The sequence below is a fragment of the Oryzias latipes genome, chromosome 7 (genome assembly GCF_053564925.1).
Source record: "Oryzias latipes strain Hd-rR chromosome 7, Olatipes_Hd-rR_3.1".
In the NCBI taxonomy this organism is placed as follows: domain Eukaryota; kingdom Metazoa; phylum Chordata; class Actinopteri; order Beloniformes; family Adrianichthyidae; genus Oryzias; species Oryzias latipes.
Genome location: NC_136243.1, coordinates 29,531,800 through 29,550,108, shown reverse-complemented (window position 1 = coordinate 29,550,108; position 18,309 = coordinate 29,531,800). Strand labels below are relative to the sequence as shown.

The 18,309-nt window shown below is 39.0% G+C and overlaps 1 protein-coding gene across 7 annotated transcripts in view; it reads left to right on the top strand.

The window, feature by feature from the left end:
- slc26a6.2 (solute carrier family 26 member 6, tandem duplicate 2) overlaps nucleotides 1-18,309 on the top strand; it is a 36,255-nt gene that overhangs the window by 15,964 nt on the left and 1,982 nt on the right. For 6 of the 7 annotated variants that reach the window (XM_078949565.1, XM_078949564.1, XM_078949566.1 and 3 more), the window contains 17 exons: nucleotides 1,298-1,437; nucleotides 2,814-2,924; nucleotides 3,784-3,959; nucleotides 4,639-4,803; nucleotides 5,130-5,282; nucleotides 5,366-5,448; nucleotides 5,543-5,690; nucleotides 5,768-5,881; nucleotides 6,936-7,013; nucleotides 7,533-7,628; nucleotides 9,820-9,926; nucleotides 10,621-10,690; nucleotides 12,229-12,321; nucleotides 15,276-15,398; nucleotides 15,539-15,682; nucleotides 17,033-17,087; nucleotides 17,730-17,869. In XM_078949565.1, the coding sequence (XP_078805691.1) occupies nucleotides 1,298-1,437; nucleotides 2,814-2,924; nucleotides 3,784-3,959; nucleotides 4,639-4,803; nucleotides 5,130-5,282; nucleotides 5,366-5,448; nucleotides 5,543-5,690; nucleotides 5,768-5,881; nucleotides 6,936-7,013; nucleotides 7,533-7,628; nucleotides 9,820-9,926; nucleotides 10,621-10,690; nucleotides 12,229-12,321; nucleotides 15,276-15,398; nucleotides 15,539-15,682; nucleotides 17,033-17,087; nucleotides 17,730-17,869 (1,996 nt within the window). The remainder of the gene's footprint in view (nucleotides 1-1,297; nucleotides 1,438-2,813; nucleotides 2,925-3,783; nucleotides 3,960-4,638; nucleotides 4,804-5,129; nucleotides 5,283-5,365; nucleotides 5,449-5,542; nucleotides 5,691-5,767; nucleotides 5,882-6,935; nucleotides 7,014-7,532; nucleotides 7,629-9,819; nucleotides 9,927-10,620; nucleotides 10,691-12,228; nucleotides 12,322-15,275; nucleotides 15,399-15,538; nucleotides 15,683-17,032; nucleotides 17,088-17,729; nucleotides 17,870-18,309) is intronic. The other variant, XM_020704492.3, reaches the window with a different exon arrangement.

Sequence of the window (18,309 nt, the reverse complement as noted above, 5' to 3'; positions counted from 1 at the left end):
GTAATCGGATGCAAAATGGAAACCTTTGAAGTTGTGATGGAGAGGAGGACTTTGAATAGGCTCGTATCCATCATGGATAATCTTGAGCATCCTCTCCATCCTGTACTTGATGCTCAGCGGAGCACCTTTTCCAAGAGGCTAAGGCAACTTCGCTGTCACACCAACCGCTACACCAGATCATTCCTACCTCACTCCTCATCGTCCTTTTGCCATAGATAAACTTGTTTGATGTTTGTTTTCTAAAAGCTGTTATCTGACTGATTGCTTCCCTGATTGTCACTCTTGTTTGTTTGTTTGTTATTGATCCCTGTACTGGGATCAATGAATTATCTTTATCTTATCAGAAAATAGATTTACTGATTCACCTCTTGAAACAAGAAGCCTTATGATAGTCTTAAGGTAGGGTCAACTTAGATCACGTTGCAAACTGTTCTATTATTAGATACCTCAGTATTGTAAATGTTTCTATCACATGTCGGATCTAGATCCAAACCAGCCAAGCTTGGTTGTCTGATATGATAAAGTTGTTGTCCACCTGGTATCTTGCACATCTGTGAAAGCTTTAGTGCGTACAGTGACAAATACTGAATTTATGACTATTTATTCCAAAGAGAACTCTTTGTTTCTTAACATCGGGGCAAAGTTTCATTTTGCTCATGCAATAAAAGCTACAAAAGGAACAAGGATCCCTGAACTGAACTGAACTCAACTGAACTCAACTGAACTCCAACCTTCTGAGAATGCAATGGTTTTTAAGAAAATGCCATTGAAAAGGCCACGTAATGCCTCACATGTTGGAGTAGTAAAATGCAAACCTAAAACAATTCTAGAAAATCAAAATTCATCTGCCAGTTTGATGACGGAATCAAAGCACGGGTTTCCAAATAGTGTTGCACAGATGTGGAGTTTGCCCGTTCTCCCTGTGCATGTGTGGGTTTTCCCCAGCCACCCCGGCTTCCTCCCACAGTCCAAAAACATGCTTCATAGGTTAATTGGTCTTTCTAAATTGCTCCTAGGTGTTAGGTGTGGTTCTGCAACAGACAAGTGACCGGTTCAGCCTTCACCCAATTGTAGCTGGGTTGGCTCTAGCAGCCCTGTGACCCTGAAAAGGATTCAGCAAGTTCTGAGGATGGATGGATGGATGGATGGATGGATGGATGGATGGATGGATGGATGGATGGATGGATGGATGGATGGATTTCCAAACAGCTCAAACTTATAAAGAAGTTATTCTAAACTTTCCCTTTTTTTTCCCTCTTTTCTTTCCTTTCTATCTGGAACCGCCTCCCACATTCAGGTGTTCTGGTCCCAGGCTAAAGAAGGCCCTTTTCAGTACGATACCCATCTTATCATGGCTGCCTCGTTACCCCTTTAAAGAATACGCAGTGGGGGACTTGATCTCAGGAATCAGTGTGGGAATCATGCAACTGCCCCAAGGTAAGAACCACAGAAACAGGAGGAGAGATTCAAGGACTAAAATGTAAAGAACTTAACAAAAACAATCTAATTTGCTTGTACTCTTTGTATAAAACAGGGGTGTGATCCGTCTTGTTGTATTTTTCAAAATTTGAAAAGAAATCGGGTTTGAGTGACAATCTCTTCTCACAATTAGCTTTTTATTCCCTACATGGCGTCACAAGGAAAGGATCCATTCATGCAGCGCTACTTATGTGACCCTGCCCACTTTTATAAATACTGCCACTTTTCTACATAAACCTTCATGAACGAGCGATTTAAATTTTTCTCACAAAAAGCGGACTATTTGCTACGTGGTGCGGCGCGTCCGCGTCACACCACCTCTGCAGTCAAGACTCGGCGATATAAAGTGATATATATATATATATATATGCTGATCTTTGCGATGTGTTGAATAAAGCATCAGTTCAGAGAAAAAGTTACTCTTACCGCTTGTTTTTGTCCAAATGATGAAGCAAAAGGTTGTTTTAAAGAAGCCGGCGCAGTGATACAAAACGTTTAAGCTAAATGACCGGAACTTCTTTTTTCACCGTGCGGTTATCCTGTGGTGTATCACTTTTTAATGCACACCCAGCAGCCAATCAGAATCGAGTATTCACCCGGACCATGGTATAACAGTGAGATGACATGCGGGGCGACATGAACACGTGTCTGAGCGAACACATTTACGACTGCAGCTGGTTTCTTGGTTGCGTTTTTGGTCGGCTGACATTTATGAAGTTATAGGTTCAGTTTGTTGAATAATAACCAATCAAAGTCAGAATAAACCCAGACTTTCTTTCTGTTCTGCTAAATGTCAATGCAAAAAAGTTTTAAAATAAATACAACAGCTGATCACTGCTTCATTTAATGGGGGTTTAAAAAACGAAGAACGATGCTGTGCAATTGTGGAAAATGTATATTACTATACTTAGCATACCAAGGAAAAAGATTGAAACATTTAATTTTACATTTTTTCAAGCACCATCACTCAGTCCCTGTCTCACAATGTAACAAAAGATGAAAAAGACAAAGTATGCTTATTTTTTCATGTTAATGGTGTGAAGTTCTTATAAATATTGATGGTATTTTGTTCTGATGTATCCAATCCTATAGCTGTAGGTATGAAATACCATAAATGCAGTACATTTGGTTTCAAACAAACAAAGTTTCAATACTATTTCAACTTTGTCCTATTTTCCTTTTGCAGTATTGTTATGAAAACACTTTTTTGAGTTAATGCCAAAAAAGTTATTTGACCTGTTATTTGTAAATAAATAAAATGCAATATATTTTGGAAATGTTTTTGTATTTCTTGAATCGCTAAATCGCTGCTGCTGTCTTTCTCACCTGTGCAGGTATGGCCTATGCTCTGCTGGCTTCTGTTCCCCCAATCTTTGGTCTGTACTCTTCCTTCTACCCGGTCCTGATCTACTTCATCTTTGGCACGTCCAAGCACATCTCTCTCGGTAAGGGTTTCATCTTCAAGTCTTTTTAAAAAGCTATGCACTGATCTGCCTTTAATGACCTTTTTTCTCTAGATCAGTCATCACCAATGAGTTCAAAAGCTTCTGTGTCTTCCATTGTATATACTGTATATCTATATATTTTGTAGGCCTAAACTGACTTGTTTAAGTACGCAGTTTTCTGGTTTTTTATTCAAAGTTACCAAGACACCAGTAATATGTGTTTTTCTCATACACATGCAAAGCAGATTTATTGTCTAATTTTCACAAGTTCATTCAAAGTTCTCAAATTAAATTCTTTAGATAAAGGCTTGAGGAAAATGACTAAAAGTCTACACAGATCTGCAAAGATGAACACTGAGTAACATAATTAGGAAAAAGAAAATTTTGAATTAAGAACATGGGGACTGTGTGACTTTTGTTTAAAACCTACACCAATCATCTTTGAGCGGAACACTCCAAACGGCGAGCTTGTGGCTCTGTCACACCTACAATTTTTAACAAACAGCATTTTTTTCTCTGCTCCTCGTTCACAACGATTTGAATGAAGAATACTCAGAAATGCGATTTTTAAGCTTAATTTTCTTAATGGTTTCTCCATCATCAGAAAAATGCCACAAAAACGTTTTAAAACCTTTTTTTTTTTAAAACACGATCTTTAAGCTATTTTGTTAAAACATTTGTTTTGCCATCAAGGCCTTTCCCTGCAGGGAGTCACAGACAATTATCCACCTCCTAACAAGTCTTTAATATCCTCAAAGCATTGAGAATGCAATTTACTATTTATTTATGAATCAAATGATTTTTACAAGGATAAATAATTGAAAGTCAAATGCAAGTGTGAAATCTGTTTCCTCCACAGGAACGTATGCAGTCATGAGTGTGATGATAGGAGGGGTCACAGAGCGGCTGGCCCCCGACTCGGACTTCATGACGTGGGACAATGTGACCAATGCCACTCTTATAGACACAGTAGCTCGGGATGCAGAGAGGGTCCGGGTGGCTGCGGCGGTCACTTTCATGTCTGGAATCTTTCAGGTAAATATCTATCGAAGTAGATTGTTCTGAAACGGAGCCAAGCAGATTCATGGGTAGTCTTGATCAGCAGCAGAAAAAAAGCGCTAGTTTGAATTTAGATGTTGAAATTACTCTAAATTAGGGGGCAAAAATGTGAACATTTTGAAATTCATGGTTGTGAGTGCCACCTTCTAAGGAGCTTTATTTTTAAAAAATATGAGATTAAAATGAATTTTACGTTGAATGCAGCAGTCCTAAACTAATCAATCAGCTAAAGCTTTCAATAAAAATGAAAAGTTAAACATTTTGTCATCCTTCTTTATGCACTGCCCTGAACATTTTAGCTTTATTTGATTAGGGTAGTATTTTTCTTTAGATTTGTTCATTTTCACACAAAAAAAACTCAAAGTTTGTGAAATTTACACAGCAAAAACAGCCCTGTTTGAAAAAAGTCCAAAATTCTCACACTTTGAAATATGTTCTCTAAATAAGCAAAAGAAAAAATGTCATTTAAAAAAAAAAATTCTAGCTTCTAAAACACGTTTTCTTAAACCAATTTTATTTTTGCTAATGAAAAAAGTTTCTTGATAATAGTGTTTGTCTTGCAAGACAGAAAGTAGATGTTTTTACTTTCTTAGGATTCTGTTTTTGCAGGGTATATACTTTTGTCTGACTGTCTGATGTTTTATCAACCCGCAAGATTCTGCTGGGCGTGGTGCAGTTTGGTTTCGTGGTAACGTACCTGTCTGAGCCGCTGGTCAGGGGTTACACCACAGCAGCTGCCATCCATGTCATCGTGTCTCAGCTCAAATACAGCTTTGGCATCAGCCCTGACAGATACAGCGGACCTCTATCCCTGATATACGTAAGAAAGATTACCTTCTTCACTCACGTGTGGAAACTGCAAGACGTAGATGCAGACTTATTGCTTTTTTCTAGTGACTCTTCTGTCACAAAGAGTTCATCAGTTGTATAAACCATAAACCCATTTTCCATCAGCAGATGATTTTATTTAAAGTTCCAACCAAGAGTTAGAGTTTGATTCCAACACCACTCAAAAATTTTCAGCACCAAGTATTAGAATTTAAGAAATGTTGATGGTTCTTGAGATTGATCATTGAGTTTTTTTGACTCTTTTTTTCTCATGTTCCACACGTGATGGCATTCAACCATCTTCTGTTTTTTTTTTAGACTGTGATAGAAATCTGCTATCTCCTTCCAAAGACAAATATCGGCACTCTTGTGGTCACTTTAGTGGCAATTCTTGGCCTCTTCCTTGCCAAGGAGCTAAACGCTTACTTGAGTAAAAAAATACCAGTTCCCATACCCACAGAACTGATAGCTGTAAGTATACAATAAAAGATCATAAATACACTGATGATATTTCCTGGAGGGAATAAAACATCTCCTTTCATCTTCTTGTCCAGATCATCATTGCTACCATAGTCTCCTGGCAAGTTGATTTATCAGGGAAGTATGGAATAGATGTGGTTGGAGAGATTCCCTCCGGGTGAGACAAAGACACATACGATGCTTTAAAACCCCAAAATAAATAAATCCATTCATGATCATAATTGTACTCTTCTTTGTCCCGCATATGTTAGGCTCCAGCCTCCTGTTTTCCCAGATGTAAAATTATTTGCCCCCGTGATCGGGGACGCCTTCGCTCTGTCTGTTGTCGGTTACGGCATTGCCATCTCTCTGGGGCGCATATTTGCCCTAAAATATGGCTACAAGGTGGACAGCAACCAGGTGAATAGGAAACAAACAGTTAAAAAAACATACCACTTTACTGTCATGTGAAATAACTGTGCCTTTTCATGGTTTAGGAACTGGTGGCTCTAGGATTAAGTAACTCCATTGGAGGAATTTTCCAGTGTTTTGCAATCAGTTGTTCAATGTCTCGCAGCCTGGTTCAGGAGAGTTCAGGCGGAAAGACTCAGGTTGGTGTGATTTATAAGTGGATAAAGTTTGTGAAAAACTGACAACCTATGATGCAACACTTTGCAGAACCACAGAAAAAAACAGATTTTTCCCCAGCCTTTGTGAAGACATTTCCATCCAATCTTTCTGATATTGCTTTAATTTATATATGACAGCCATTAAGGGCTGCTCTACCGAGTTTTTTGTCTCATTACTCAAATAAGCAGTATAATTAAAAAGGCGCATGAGTGTTTAAGTTTTGCTTTTCTTACATCAACAAAATCCCACTTCGATCATCTTTAGATCTATTTTCAAAACGTTAACCTTTTTTTTTTTAATTATATTTAGGCTATTTTTAGCCAAAATTTAAAAAGCCTGTGTCCTGTTTTTAGGACATTGTTTCTGTAGAGCAGCAGGAGTTCATTAGAAATTTGCCTCTGAGTTGTGGGCAGGACTGCTGGCACGGAGCTAGTCTTTCCGTCACCCATCTGTTTACACTCTCTCGTAGGCTCATAGCCCCTCACATACCCCAAGCTAACATTACTGGTGCAATAAAAATGTTGAGCAATTTCAGACCTATCCAGCTGTTCAGTTCTGCGCCAGATTCCAGCTCAGACGAGGAAAACAAAAACTTACATGGATGTATTTGTGGAGCAGGGAGATTGAGGCCCACCCAGCGTATTTTTTTACATAGCAAATACAATCTTTTTCAGACTGCATTTTTTTGTCTGCTCCTGATTCACAACGATTTGAATAGAAAAAATACTGAAAAAGGCTATTTTAAGCTTAATTTTCTTTATATATGTCCTCAATCGTTAGAAAAGTGCCACGAAAACATGTTTAAAACACTAAAAACAGAATTTTCATCAAATAGGGCATTTAAGATTTATTCATAAAATGTACAATCATTGATGCCTTCAATACCAACAATCACAAAAAGCTCATTATAGAGAAGATGCTGCCTGAATTCCTCTAACAAGCATGTCTGACTTTGTGTTAATCATTGTTTTCTCTTTAATCACGCTGCAGCTTTCTTCTTGCAGTCATTTTCACTTCTCTGTCTTCGTTTTGCAGGTTGCTGGGGCTCTGTCGGCTGTGGTTATCCTTTTCATCACGCTGTGGATTGGTACTCTCTTTGAAGATCTGCCCAAGGTAATGAGTGTGTGTGTGTGCTGATCCCTTGTGTGTCTACATGTAGAACTATAAAGGAGTGTCAAAGGCTGAGGAGGAAAGTGTGACATTTTTTGAGGCAACCTCAAAGCTGAATCCATGGAGAAAGCACATCACAGATAAAGTTTTGTTGCTGTTGTTCTTCATCTTCTGGCTAAAGTTACGTTGGAACAAGCACAGACAATCTAGATTAACTCATCAGAGAAACGTTTAACAGAGTTACCAGGTTCAAACAATTAGAGCTGGATTTAATCTCACAATCCACAAGAAACAGTTGGTTAAGTTCAAATGCTAATGTTAAAAAGGCTCTTTAGAAATCACAAAACCTAATAAAAATATTATAAAAAATGTAAGAACTAAAGAATCAAGAAAAATGTATTTAAAATGCATACATTAGTGTTTGGTTTCAAACATGTTGACAAACTCTAGCATCGCCGTTAGCATCTCTGAGGATTTCCCAACACTCCTGATAAATAACTGTCTTCTTGCTTCATTTTTTAGGCGGTGTTAGCCGCCATCATCCATGTCAATCTTCAAGGCATGTTGAAGCAATTCATGGACATATTTGCTCTTTGGAAGAGCAGCAAAATCGACATGGTAAGTAAGATAAAACTACTTTTCCAGAGTGGGCTGTGGCTGGGACAATCAAATAAATTCAATGTTTATTTAATGAAGAACTTTTTACTCTGGATTAGGCAGCATAAAATACATAAAAGCAACTGACAAACAATAAAACATTTCATTTGTTCATTAATTTAACCGAAAACAACGAAAAACCGCAACAATACAACACGAAAACCTTTTTATTTATTTATTTTCAAAATACTTTAGTAGTTCTAGAGCATCCTGGTAACAAACGCATTCACATACACCCTCTCAGGTTCACCACCACGACCCTCAATACCTCAATTTAAACTGAAATATGGAACTAGAAGACGAAGCTCTAGTAACTTCCCCAGTAACTTCTGGCACAGCTTTTCTATTGAGAGGAAACTCTGTTATGAGGATCCATTTATTCCACGGCGGGTTGACCACAGGGGGGGATCGGCACAGCGCTTGCCCAGACACTCCACACCTATTGGGCCACAGTGTGGGACCCCAGCAACCGTCCCAGATTTAACCGGAAAGCCCCAATAATAAGGAAGCACTGGAGTTAAAAAAAAATAGATATAGACAATACCTTTAAAATATAAAAGTAATATTTGACATAAAATAAACAACTATTTAGAAACACCTGCCCAGTGGAAAACCAAATAAAGTGTAATAATGTAGTAAAACCCTTTAAAAGAGGTATTAAAAAGGTGGATCTTTAGCCTCTACTTAAGAACTTAAATCTGAAAAAACATTTGATTATTCCCGACGTTAACCTGTGTTGAAGTAAAAAAAAATAGCAGTTCTTATACCCACAGAACTGTAGGTTCTGTTTATGAAGAACATCCGGCTCCGTCAGCTGCTGTATGTTTGACTTGATTCAATAAATGGACTCTAAGCGTATCTTTGGAGCTGCCTTGCAAATTGTTCAGTGTCTGATGTGATTCCAGGTGACACCAACATATTGTGCAGTTGCTCATAAATCACTGACTTGTTCAGAAAGAACCGGTTGTTTTTGAGCATGAGTATCGCAGGATTAAGGCCCGTTCACACCGGGACGAATTTCGTTTAACGCCTCGTGACTAAACAAAGGGCACCAATGTGAGTGTGCACACCGACGCGAAAAAACGCCACGCGTCAAAGCGTCAAAAAAACAAACGCCTCGGGTTCGTTTTTTTTCTTCGACGCGTCGCGTCGAAATCTATTCGACCAATGAGAATTCTGCTTTTGCTCACGTGTCTGGAGCTTCTGAAGTAACAGTAAAACACAACTTGGAGGCGCTCAAACACAAAACTGCCTTGCTGAGCACACATACCAGCGAAGAAGATAGACGCCAAGTAGCGTCTACACTGCCGCGAAGAAATAATGACGGACATTCTAAAATATCCCCGAACCAAGCACCAGTTGGAGCTACTGGTGCTTGAAATATTCATGTTTTCTTTTTATTATTCTGACTAGCGCGTAAATACTTGCTCTCTTCTTCTGAGTGAAAAGCGACTTTAAGAAGCCTAAAGTTGCGCAGCGCCACCTTGTGTACAGGAGTATTTCTGTTTACATTAAGCGCCATCTAATGTCAGGGAATGAAATTGCATGTTTGCTCGGATCATCGTCAGCGAAAATCGCCTGGGTGTGAACACAAAAGACGTTGCGAAAAACGCTGGCGAATAACGCCTGGCGAATATTCGTCCCGGTGTGTACGGGCCTTTACACTCCACCAAGACAGGGTTTTCCAAAATTAAGCAAAGAGGTGGAGGGAAAACAAGCTTAAAAGAAGTGGGGAATAAACTGACTACAGCATGAAGATCTGAGAAACAGCTTTCATCTGTTGACACAAAACATATGTTCTTGTTTATGCACTATTTGGAGGTTCAGTAAAACATTCACCATATGTTCTAACAGGGAATAACAACATTTTAACTGTTTTCATTTTGTTGATAAATTAGAAACATAAAATGTAAATTGTTTTTGCAAAAAGTCTCTGGTTAAATCATGAACTTCATGCGTCTCCAACTAGCTTTGTTTCTAAAATAGCTTCAATCCGGAAGCTGAAAGGCGGGAAAATTGAACAACAATCAGTGGCTCCACTCCTCTAATTGTACAGTACAACTCAACCATTAGCATCTGTGCAAAATCACCAACAAACACAAATGATGATGACCTTTTAAGTAGGTATAAACTCTGATGATTCTGTCACCAGATGATCTGGATCGCCACTTTTATCCTCACCCTGCTGCTCAACCCGGATCTGGGCCTCGCCGCTTCCATCGCTTTCTCCATGCTCACTGTCATCTTCAGAACACAGCTGTAAGAAAACATGCTCGCCACATTCTGATGTACTCTGAGATTGTGTCTATGGATTTATCATGGTACCAGCATCTCTAAGGCTAGGAGGTCCCATCCAGCACCTCTTTAACCTGAGTTTGCGCTTTGGTATAATCCCAACTCCTAAGGACTGTAGACCAATTGCACTGACCTCTTACATAATGAAGAATTTTGAAAGGTTAGTGCTGCAGTTGCTGAAGCCACAGGTGCTGCATGCCCAGTATCCTTTGCAGTTTGCGTATAGGGAGATGGTGGGAGTGGAGGATGCTGTCCTGTATCTCTTCCACCGCCCCTTGTCTTACCTTGATGAAGGAGGGTGTGTTGTGAGAATGCTGTTTTTCCGATTTTTCCAGCGCATTTGACACAATCCAACCCCTTATACTGCAGGAAAAACTCAGAAGTATGTCAGTTGAGCCACACTTAACTTCCTGGATTATGGAGCACCTTAATGACAGACCCCTTCAGGGTTATTGAAGTCTGTCTGTCTGTCTGTCTGTCTGTGTGTCTGTCTATCTCTATCTCTCTCTCTCTCTCTCTATTTCTCTCTCTATCTCTATCGCTCTCTCTCTCTCTCTCTCTCTCTCTATCTATTTCTCTCTCTCTGTCTGTCATCAAAGCAAAAAAAAAAAGTTCAAACAAATGTGGCAACAATTGTTTTCTCTGATTTGCATTTTAGACCAAAGTATTCCATATTAGGCCGGGTGGAAGACACGGACATCTACAAGCCTTTGGATGGTTACAGTAAGGTATTGAGCAAAAACACTGAAAACAAGAGAGAAAGTGAAAAAAATTAAAGTATTTCAAGCAAAAGGCAACAAATTCCGTAGATGTACACATACTGTCAGCATTCTGAATAACATTTTTTAGTAAGCATTTCTCTAAACATCACCCTAAAAATACTGTAATTTGTGCATGAAAAACTGAGAACTGGTTATTAAAAAGCTGCACCAAAGTACTTAATCTATGAAGATAGGAATTTACAAATCCCATAAATTGCATAACGGCATTTGTAAACATCATTACAGCTAAACTGCCTATGTGACTCCTCTTTTGTTGTAGTCTGAGGATGTTTATGAGGGTTCCTCCAATCAGTTGCTGATAATGAATACCTTAAGAAACAGCTTTAAACCTCCCACTGATAATCTTTCTTCCACCATTGGAGTTTATGTATTTATTGTAGTATCTGTAGTGGAAGTTTTTGGACTTTTGGACAGTGGTGAGACTTTTTTTTTTTTAAGATATCAGTATTATCCTACAAGATCAAAGCCATGCAGTTAATAGTTAACGGCATCTGTTTGACAGCTTGCACCGTCACATGTGAGTCCACGTGTCAGAAGCTGTTGGTGCCCCGGTGGCAACAAAAACACGTGGAGGTCATTCATGTACTTTAAGAATTACAAAAGAAAAAAATCAAAATGAAAATTAGGAGAAAATTTGCCAATGAAAACCTTAAGCTTAAATTGTTTTTAAAATATATTAAAATATAAACTATATGACCAAAAGTAATGGCTCACCTGCCTTGACGCGCATGTGAACTGAAGTGCCATCTCTTTCCTAACCCATAGAGTTCAATATGATGTTGGTCCACCTTTTGCAGCTATTACAGCTTCAACTCTTCTGAGAAGGCTGTCTGCTAGGCCAAGTGATTAGGACAGCTGTTTCTGATCATTTAGATGGGTGAGCAAATACCTTTGGTAATATAGTGTGTTTGTTGTAAAATTCACTCCACCCGCAAATGTCAACTATTGAGCTGAGCTGAAATGTGAAATATAACTTAGCTTTGTTCTTGTATCTTGGAGTGACTTAATCAAGAAATATTGTGCAGATATTAAGAATGCAACAGTTCACTTTCCTCATGATTTCGTTCGAACCTCAACTTTTGTGTTTTGGTTTGATACTGTATACGATTTGTGTGTTACAAAACAATTCTGAAAAAGGAAAATCAGCAAAATTCTTCCTTTAAAACATTTCAGTCAGCTTACCGGTATACTAAGCCTGATGTAATGTAATAAAACAATAAATCCTTAAATTTAGCACAACAAGTGTTGACACTTTCAGTGTCAACATACTGGTTTGTAGTTAGGATGTGACGATTATCTTTCCCCACAATTCCGTTCAATAGTGTAAGATATTGTTCAGTTTAAACCGAGAATTGCGTCATTCCTAACAGACACACTTCAGTGGTTTTACCTGGTTTTAGGTTTCCAAACTTAGAATCTTTTTGCTTGAATCCTAAAGATTGGGTACTCATTGTTCATTTTTTACTTGTAAATAAACCTTTCAGGTGAAGGAGCTGCCAGGAATTTTAATCTTTCGCTCCTCTGCAACCCTCTACTTTGCCAATGCTGAGATGTACCAAGAGGCACTGGGTAAAAAGGTAAGCGCGCACACACAAACACATGTTTTTTAACTTATAGTTACAATATCAAAATAGGTTCTTCTAAAACACCTAGGGGAGCTGATGGTCCGCCCAGTGTGTTTTCTACGCCATAAATACTTTTTTTTTTAAACAATTTTTCTTCTGCTCCTGATTCACAGCAATTTAAATTAAGAAATACTCAGAGATGCAATTTTAAGACTAATTTCCTTTGTATATGTTGTCTATCATGAGAAAAATGCCAAAAGAATATGTTAAAAACACCATTTTTATCAGAGTCAGTCTTTCAGCGCTGTAGAGTGGAGTGATGATTTATACTCTGGCCAGATCATTTTTGTGAATTTGAGTGTTCCACTTGGCCTCAGTGAGCCTTCATTGATTCATTTTGCTTTCTCCTGCAGCTTAAAAAACAGCAGTCAGAATGTGCTGTAAAAGTTTTCCTTTTGCGTCGCCTGGTGAAAGCAAATTATCCAGAGTGTTTCCCACTTCACTCAGACTGACGGCCCTCCAGCGGTAAAAAATAGAAGCTTCTCTTTAACCTGATCTTGAAACCTGAGCTCAATCTACAAATAGTGAGTCCCAGAAAAGACAAATGAATGCATTTTAGGAAAAGTCACAATCACATAATTACACAACAGTGAGCACAAAGGCACAGATTCAAACACCAGGAAAAGACTAACTCCAACAATTCATCTTGCCAAAGTTTCCGTGCGATTAACTCCATTCTTACAGACATCTTTTTTGACACACTAATGACTATCGAGACCTTCCCCCCCATTCAAATGTCCTAGCCATGACAGACATTGTTTAAAATGTCATCCTCTCCCTTCGCCTCCTCGTCTCTTTCCCTCCTCCCTTTCTGTCACGTCTCTCTGGTGTAAACAGAAGAAAAAAGGTGGACAAAAGATGACAAAAGACAGGAGTGAAGAGAGGGTGGCAGAGACCGCATCAAGCAAGGAGATGAGGGAACTTCTGATTCATTAAAATGTCAGCATGTCAAAGTCCCACACTCTTTTAGGCTTTTCTTTTTTTTTTTTTCACAAGCCGTCACTGATCAGCCCTGAAGCATCGGGGTTTTCATTTTACAATGTGCTGAGAAGTTAATGTTAGATCGGTGCTGGGTTGTTTTTCTTGTTTGTTAAAAAGCGTTCTTATTTTTCCCATCAGCCACTGCAATCAGATCACAAACAGTGAGCCACTCTGGATTATTGTAGCCTGCTCAAACGTGCAGCAAGACGGTAAAATAATAAAAAAAAAAACATTACAACAAGTGAAACCGTCAATAAAACGAATGCTGCCAAAATTTCTTGTGGAGCTCAAAATTGTTTTTCAAAATCCATTGACAACACCAGAATACATGTCAAGGATATCCAAATGAAGTTTTGAAATTACTATGGGATGGCCACAGGACCAAGGCTTAACAGCCATCTTGTGGCAATGTGTGAAATCAGGCGATTTTTACATTTTCTCACAATATGAGGGAAAAAACTTTTCTTGAGTGATCTTCACATAATTTCACACATACACCGCAAGCTTAAGTCTACATCTGCTAAGTTTCATTGACCTTTGACCTCAGGAAGAGGCCACCATCTTAAATTTAAAAAAAGCATCTTAAGTACCAGCTGTAAATTTCTCCTTCTCCCAAGGCAGGGATGTCAGACTCCAGGCCTGGAGGGCCGACCTTCTGTTGGTTTTCAGAAATCCTGCTGATTACCTGGATCAGGTGTGTTGAGCCAACAAAGTGGCTTCCATGGCAAGTTGGTTGGAAAACATGTAGGACACTGGCCCTCCAGGCCTGGAGTCTGACACCTCTGTAGGGATTTCAATCTATTCTCATTTCTTGAGCATCATTGAAGCTACTTGGGAAAAAATCTTAGGTTTGGAAGTTTTAGATTTTGAAACAGCGTTAACGTGGCAGGCTTGAAAAAGTGGCGTACCCCTGTTCCTCTTGCATTATTTACTGAAAGGAATAGTGTTCCCCTGCTTATTCACGTTTCACTTTTCGTGGTTTCACGTATTCCCATTCGCAGTTTTGAAATCTGAAGCTGGGAAGCGGAAGCAGAATTGATCCAGTGAGTCTTTAAGAAGCTTTACAAGGAACCTGGAAGATCAACAGTGCAGGGAACATGCACCAGAGATCCTCTGATCTAGTAGGACTGTAGGGAAAAGCAGAATTAAAGGATGGATGGATGGAGTCAGCATGGAGTTTTAGGATTTGTGATACTGGCTGAAAGCAAGGATTATTCAGAAGAGGTGCAGCAAGGGAACTTCAAAAGGCACTTCTGTGTATCTGGAACATAAAAAAAGGCTTCCAACATTAAGATGATGTCCATTTTCACTCCTGCTACAGTGCTTTTTTTTGCACTGCACTGATGTTCCTCTTAAAGAATTTGCCACACCTATTGGATTTCAATTGGAATCAGCTTCTTGTGACACCTGCCATTATTTTATGACAAAGGAAAGAGTGTGAAGCAAGGCAAGGCAAGTTTATTTGTATAGCACAATTCGTACACAAAGTAATTCAAGGTGCTTCACAAAACAGAACAAAAGTCAGGAGTTCATTCGAAATCGGATATTGCTTCTGGGTTTATTTCGGATCTTCAGACTTTATCCAGGAAGGAACAATCAGATTTTGTTCAGATAGTGTCAAGAATAAATCAAGGTAGGTTAAAAAAAAAACATAAAACTAAGATTGATTGCATCTTAAATTCATGGTCTGAAATCTTATCCAGCCACAGCAGATTCCTGTGGTAAATGTAAATGGAGTCATGCATAACAGTGTCTCTATTTTGAGTCTGTTGTCATGGCTTGCAACACTGATTCCTGATAAACTGGTGACAAATCCAGTAAGACATGCAAACCGGTTTCACCTTTATTAGTTTAGCCCATTGTTTTGCTATTTTCCTCATTGAGAAAGAGTTTTATGTGTGGCTGCCGTTTGTTGTCCCATTCAGTCCGGCATTGACATTACAAAGATCCTGTCGGCCAAAAAGAAACTGGAGGCCAAACGAATTCGGCACGAGAAGAAAGTTGCAAAGAAAGCCAAGAAAGAACAAAAAATCAATGGAGTTAACATGGTGAGGTGATGACACAACACAGCAAGTTCAGATGCTCTTATGAAAACAATCTTCATCACGTCAACAAAAATCTTAAAAGATCCTAATAAAAAAGAATCTTAGCTTGCTGGACATCTATAAATAAAATTTGTGTCTTATAGGAGCAGCATGACAATGAAGAACCAGAGGACATCGCTGTCATTCATGTGGATCCAGAGCCCAACCCCTCACTGCCACAAGCCATCATCCTCGACCTCAGCCCTGTCAACTTCCTGGATACAGTGGGGGTCAAAACAATACGAAATGTAAGACGGTCACAAAAAAAAAGTCAAGTCTTTAGATTTTTTTAAAAAAATACATCCTGCAAAAATATTACAAATAACCAATTAAGGCCACTATAAGCAATTTTCAAGTATGGCAAAAGCAGTTACACTGCTTAGTTTCCAAATTTTGAGAAACAAAACACTGAAGATCACACAAAAAAACACAGGTCTAAGGGTTTCTTCTTAAACAAGGCCCTTTTTTAGTCACAACTGCCCTTACGGGTGGGTGCGGGCTGTCTCCAGGTCGTACCAAACACCTCAACAACACCTAAGGGGCTAAATAGGGATGAAGCAGGTGAGACGCAAGTGTGTCGCATGGATTTTTCATTTTTTCAGCCCCCCCAAAATCCTGTGGACTATGCAAGAAGCCTGTTAGTCCTGTTCGAGTCTTACATGTCTGTTAATTTTGTGCAGCCTGATTGTTATAAATTAGTAAGTCAGAGTGTAGTTTGTGTGGTCATCTCACGGGCATCCTACTGGCACTTATATTTCACATGCACACCTGGTGCATGCAGCATTAGTCAGTAAGGAGTCAAATCCAACCAGACAACATCACCTGTATATCATGAGTGCATGCATCTTACAAATACTCCATGATACACATACCACATGAACATGAATGGTATGTTCTGTCTTCATGACGTCCCTTGAGGTGGCCTCAAAGGAACTCCTCCACACCTAAGCCCCCTTTAAGGTGTGGTCGCTCTCCACGGGCCTGGAAAACCAAAAAACCTGTAGCACCTGTACGGGTGCATGTGAGTAAAGGGCGTTCAGCAATTAGTGAAAGCTTCAAGATTAAACTTAGACAGACTTCTCCAATGCAACGAAAGAAGAAAACATGATATTGATGCTTGTTTACAAAAAGAAAGGTAATCATAAAAAAGGCAAATGTTGAAAAGGAAAATGTGATTTCAAGATTACTATGGTTCTGTACTTTTTTGTGCTGTAATCTGAGGATTCAGGGTTTAAACTTGGCTGTTGTCCAATCCCATTTTCTCTGTAGTAAGGATAATATAACAAAAATCACTCAAAACCCCCTCATTTCCTTAAAAGATCTTATCTCGATGACAGCCTGTTTTTTTCCTAAATGAAGGTGATATAAATCTCGTCATTTCCACCTAAACTCAAGGGTTGGAAACTGTTCAAAGAACAACAAGCTGGCCCTCAATCAAATTGCTTCTTTAAAGAAAAACAAATCCTTCTCCAGATGTTTTTTTTCTCCTTCACCTCTCGATGCTTTTACTTATCCTTCAACCCTTAAAGCATCCATTTAATGACTCCTAAGACAATTTAAAGTCTAACTTTGGCTCTGCTTTCGCTTGTCTGTTTCAGATTCGGAGGGATTACGGGGAAATTGGCATTGAGGTGGTTCTCGCCGCCTGCCAACGTAAGTCTGTCCTCCAGGCAAAAGACAATGGCGTCACGATCAATGGAGAAAAAACTGTTTGAAATGAATATTTATCATCCCCTCATTAAATGACTTGAAGCACACAAACACAGACAACAAATGTCCTTTTGAATATACACTCCAACCCAGGCTAATGAGGTAACACTGAGTGACGTAGATATTTGGAAATGTTGGGACATTTTCAGGTTGCAGACAGATGCAAATCTGGAATCTGAGTCGTCCTATGAATAGCAAATGTTTAATCACCGATTAAAACTGCTGGGGCACTTGGGCATTCAAATGAATAATGCACAGTTGCTATGTGTTTATTTATTTATGCATTGCAGCTCACAAAAAAAATGAATCTGACTTTCTGTTTGGGGAAAAATTAATTACAAGCTCTGGAAATTGAAGTCATATTAATTCCGTTGATAGATGAGTTCAACCGCTTTAATTAGTTTTGATTGCCGAACTAAGTTGAGACGTAGGTTTATTGTGAGTTCTTGGGCTCACCAGAGGGATGCCATGCATACATATACAACCATAAATCTTAATCATAGCAGTCGTGTTTCATTTGTTCTATATTCCCTTATGACATTCTTGTTGTTTTTTATTCTTCCCTGTTTCCTTCTTCCTGTTTAGCTGGTGTGGTTGACAACCTGGAAGCTGGGGGCTTTTTCAATGAAAAAGTGACAAAGTCCTGTCTCTTTTCCACCATCCATGATGCTGTGCTTTACTGTAAATCTGCTAGGTCAAGGAATCAAAGAGAGAACGATAAAGAGGTATGAGCTTTGGCATTTACAGAATGTGACACATAGAACAAGCATAGAAAAGAAAATGAAACTCTAAGAAAGGAATTTCCTCATATGGACTTGTAATGTGACAAAAAAATTAAAACAAAAAGAAGCACCATCTTTATCCTTGGAACAGTTGATGGTCTGCATGGATTAGGATAAATTGAAGGGGAAGTCAGGTGTTTTCTATGATTAAAGATTGATTGCGCCCATAGACCTGTCTGAACTTAACAAGATATGCTTGTTGAAAAGGGTTCCATCAGCTTCCTTCCTTGTCAAAATAAAAGTCTATAGCGTAAAAAGAATGTGATGTTCCACTTCAATGGACAGATCGTTCTTAAATCATAACATGCGCTGAGTTGGGTTCGGGTCAACCTGCAGAACGGGGAGGAGTCTCTTCTTTAGAAAACTCATGACTGTTTGAAGAC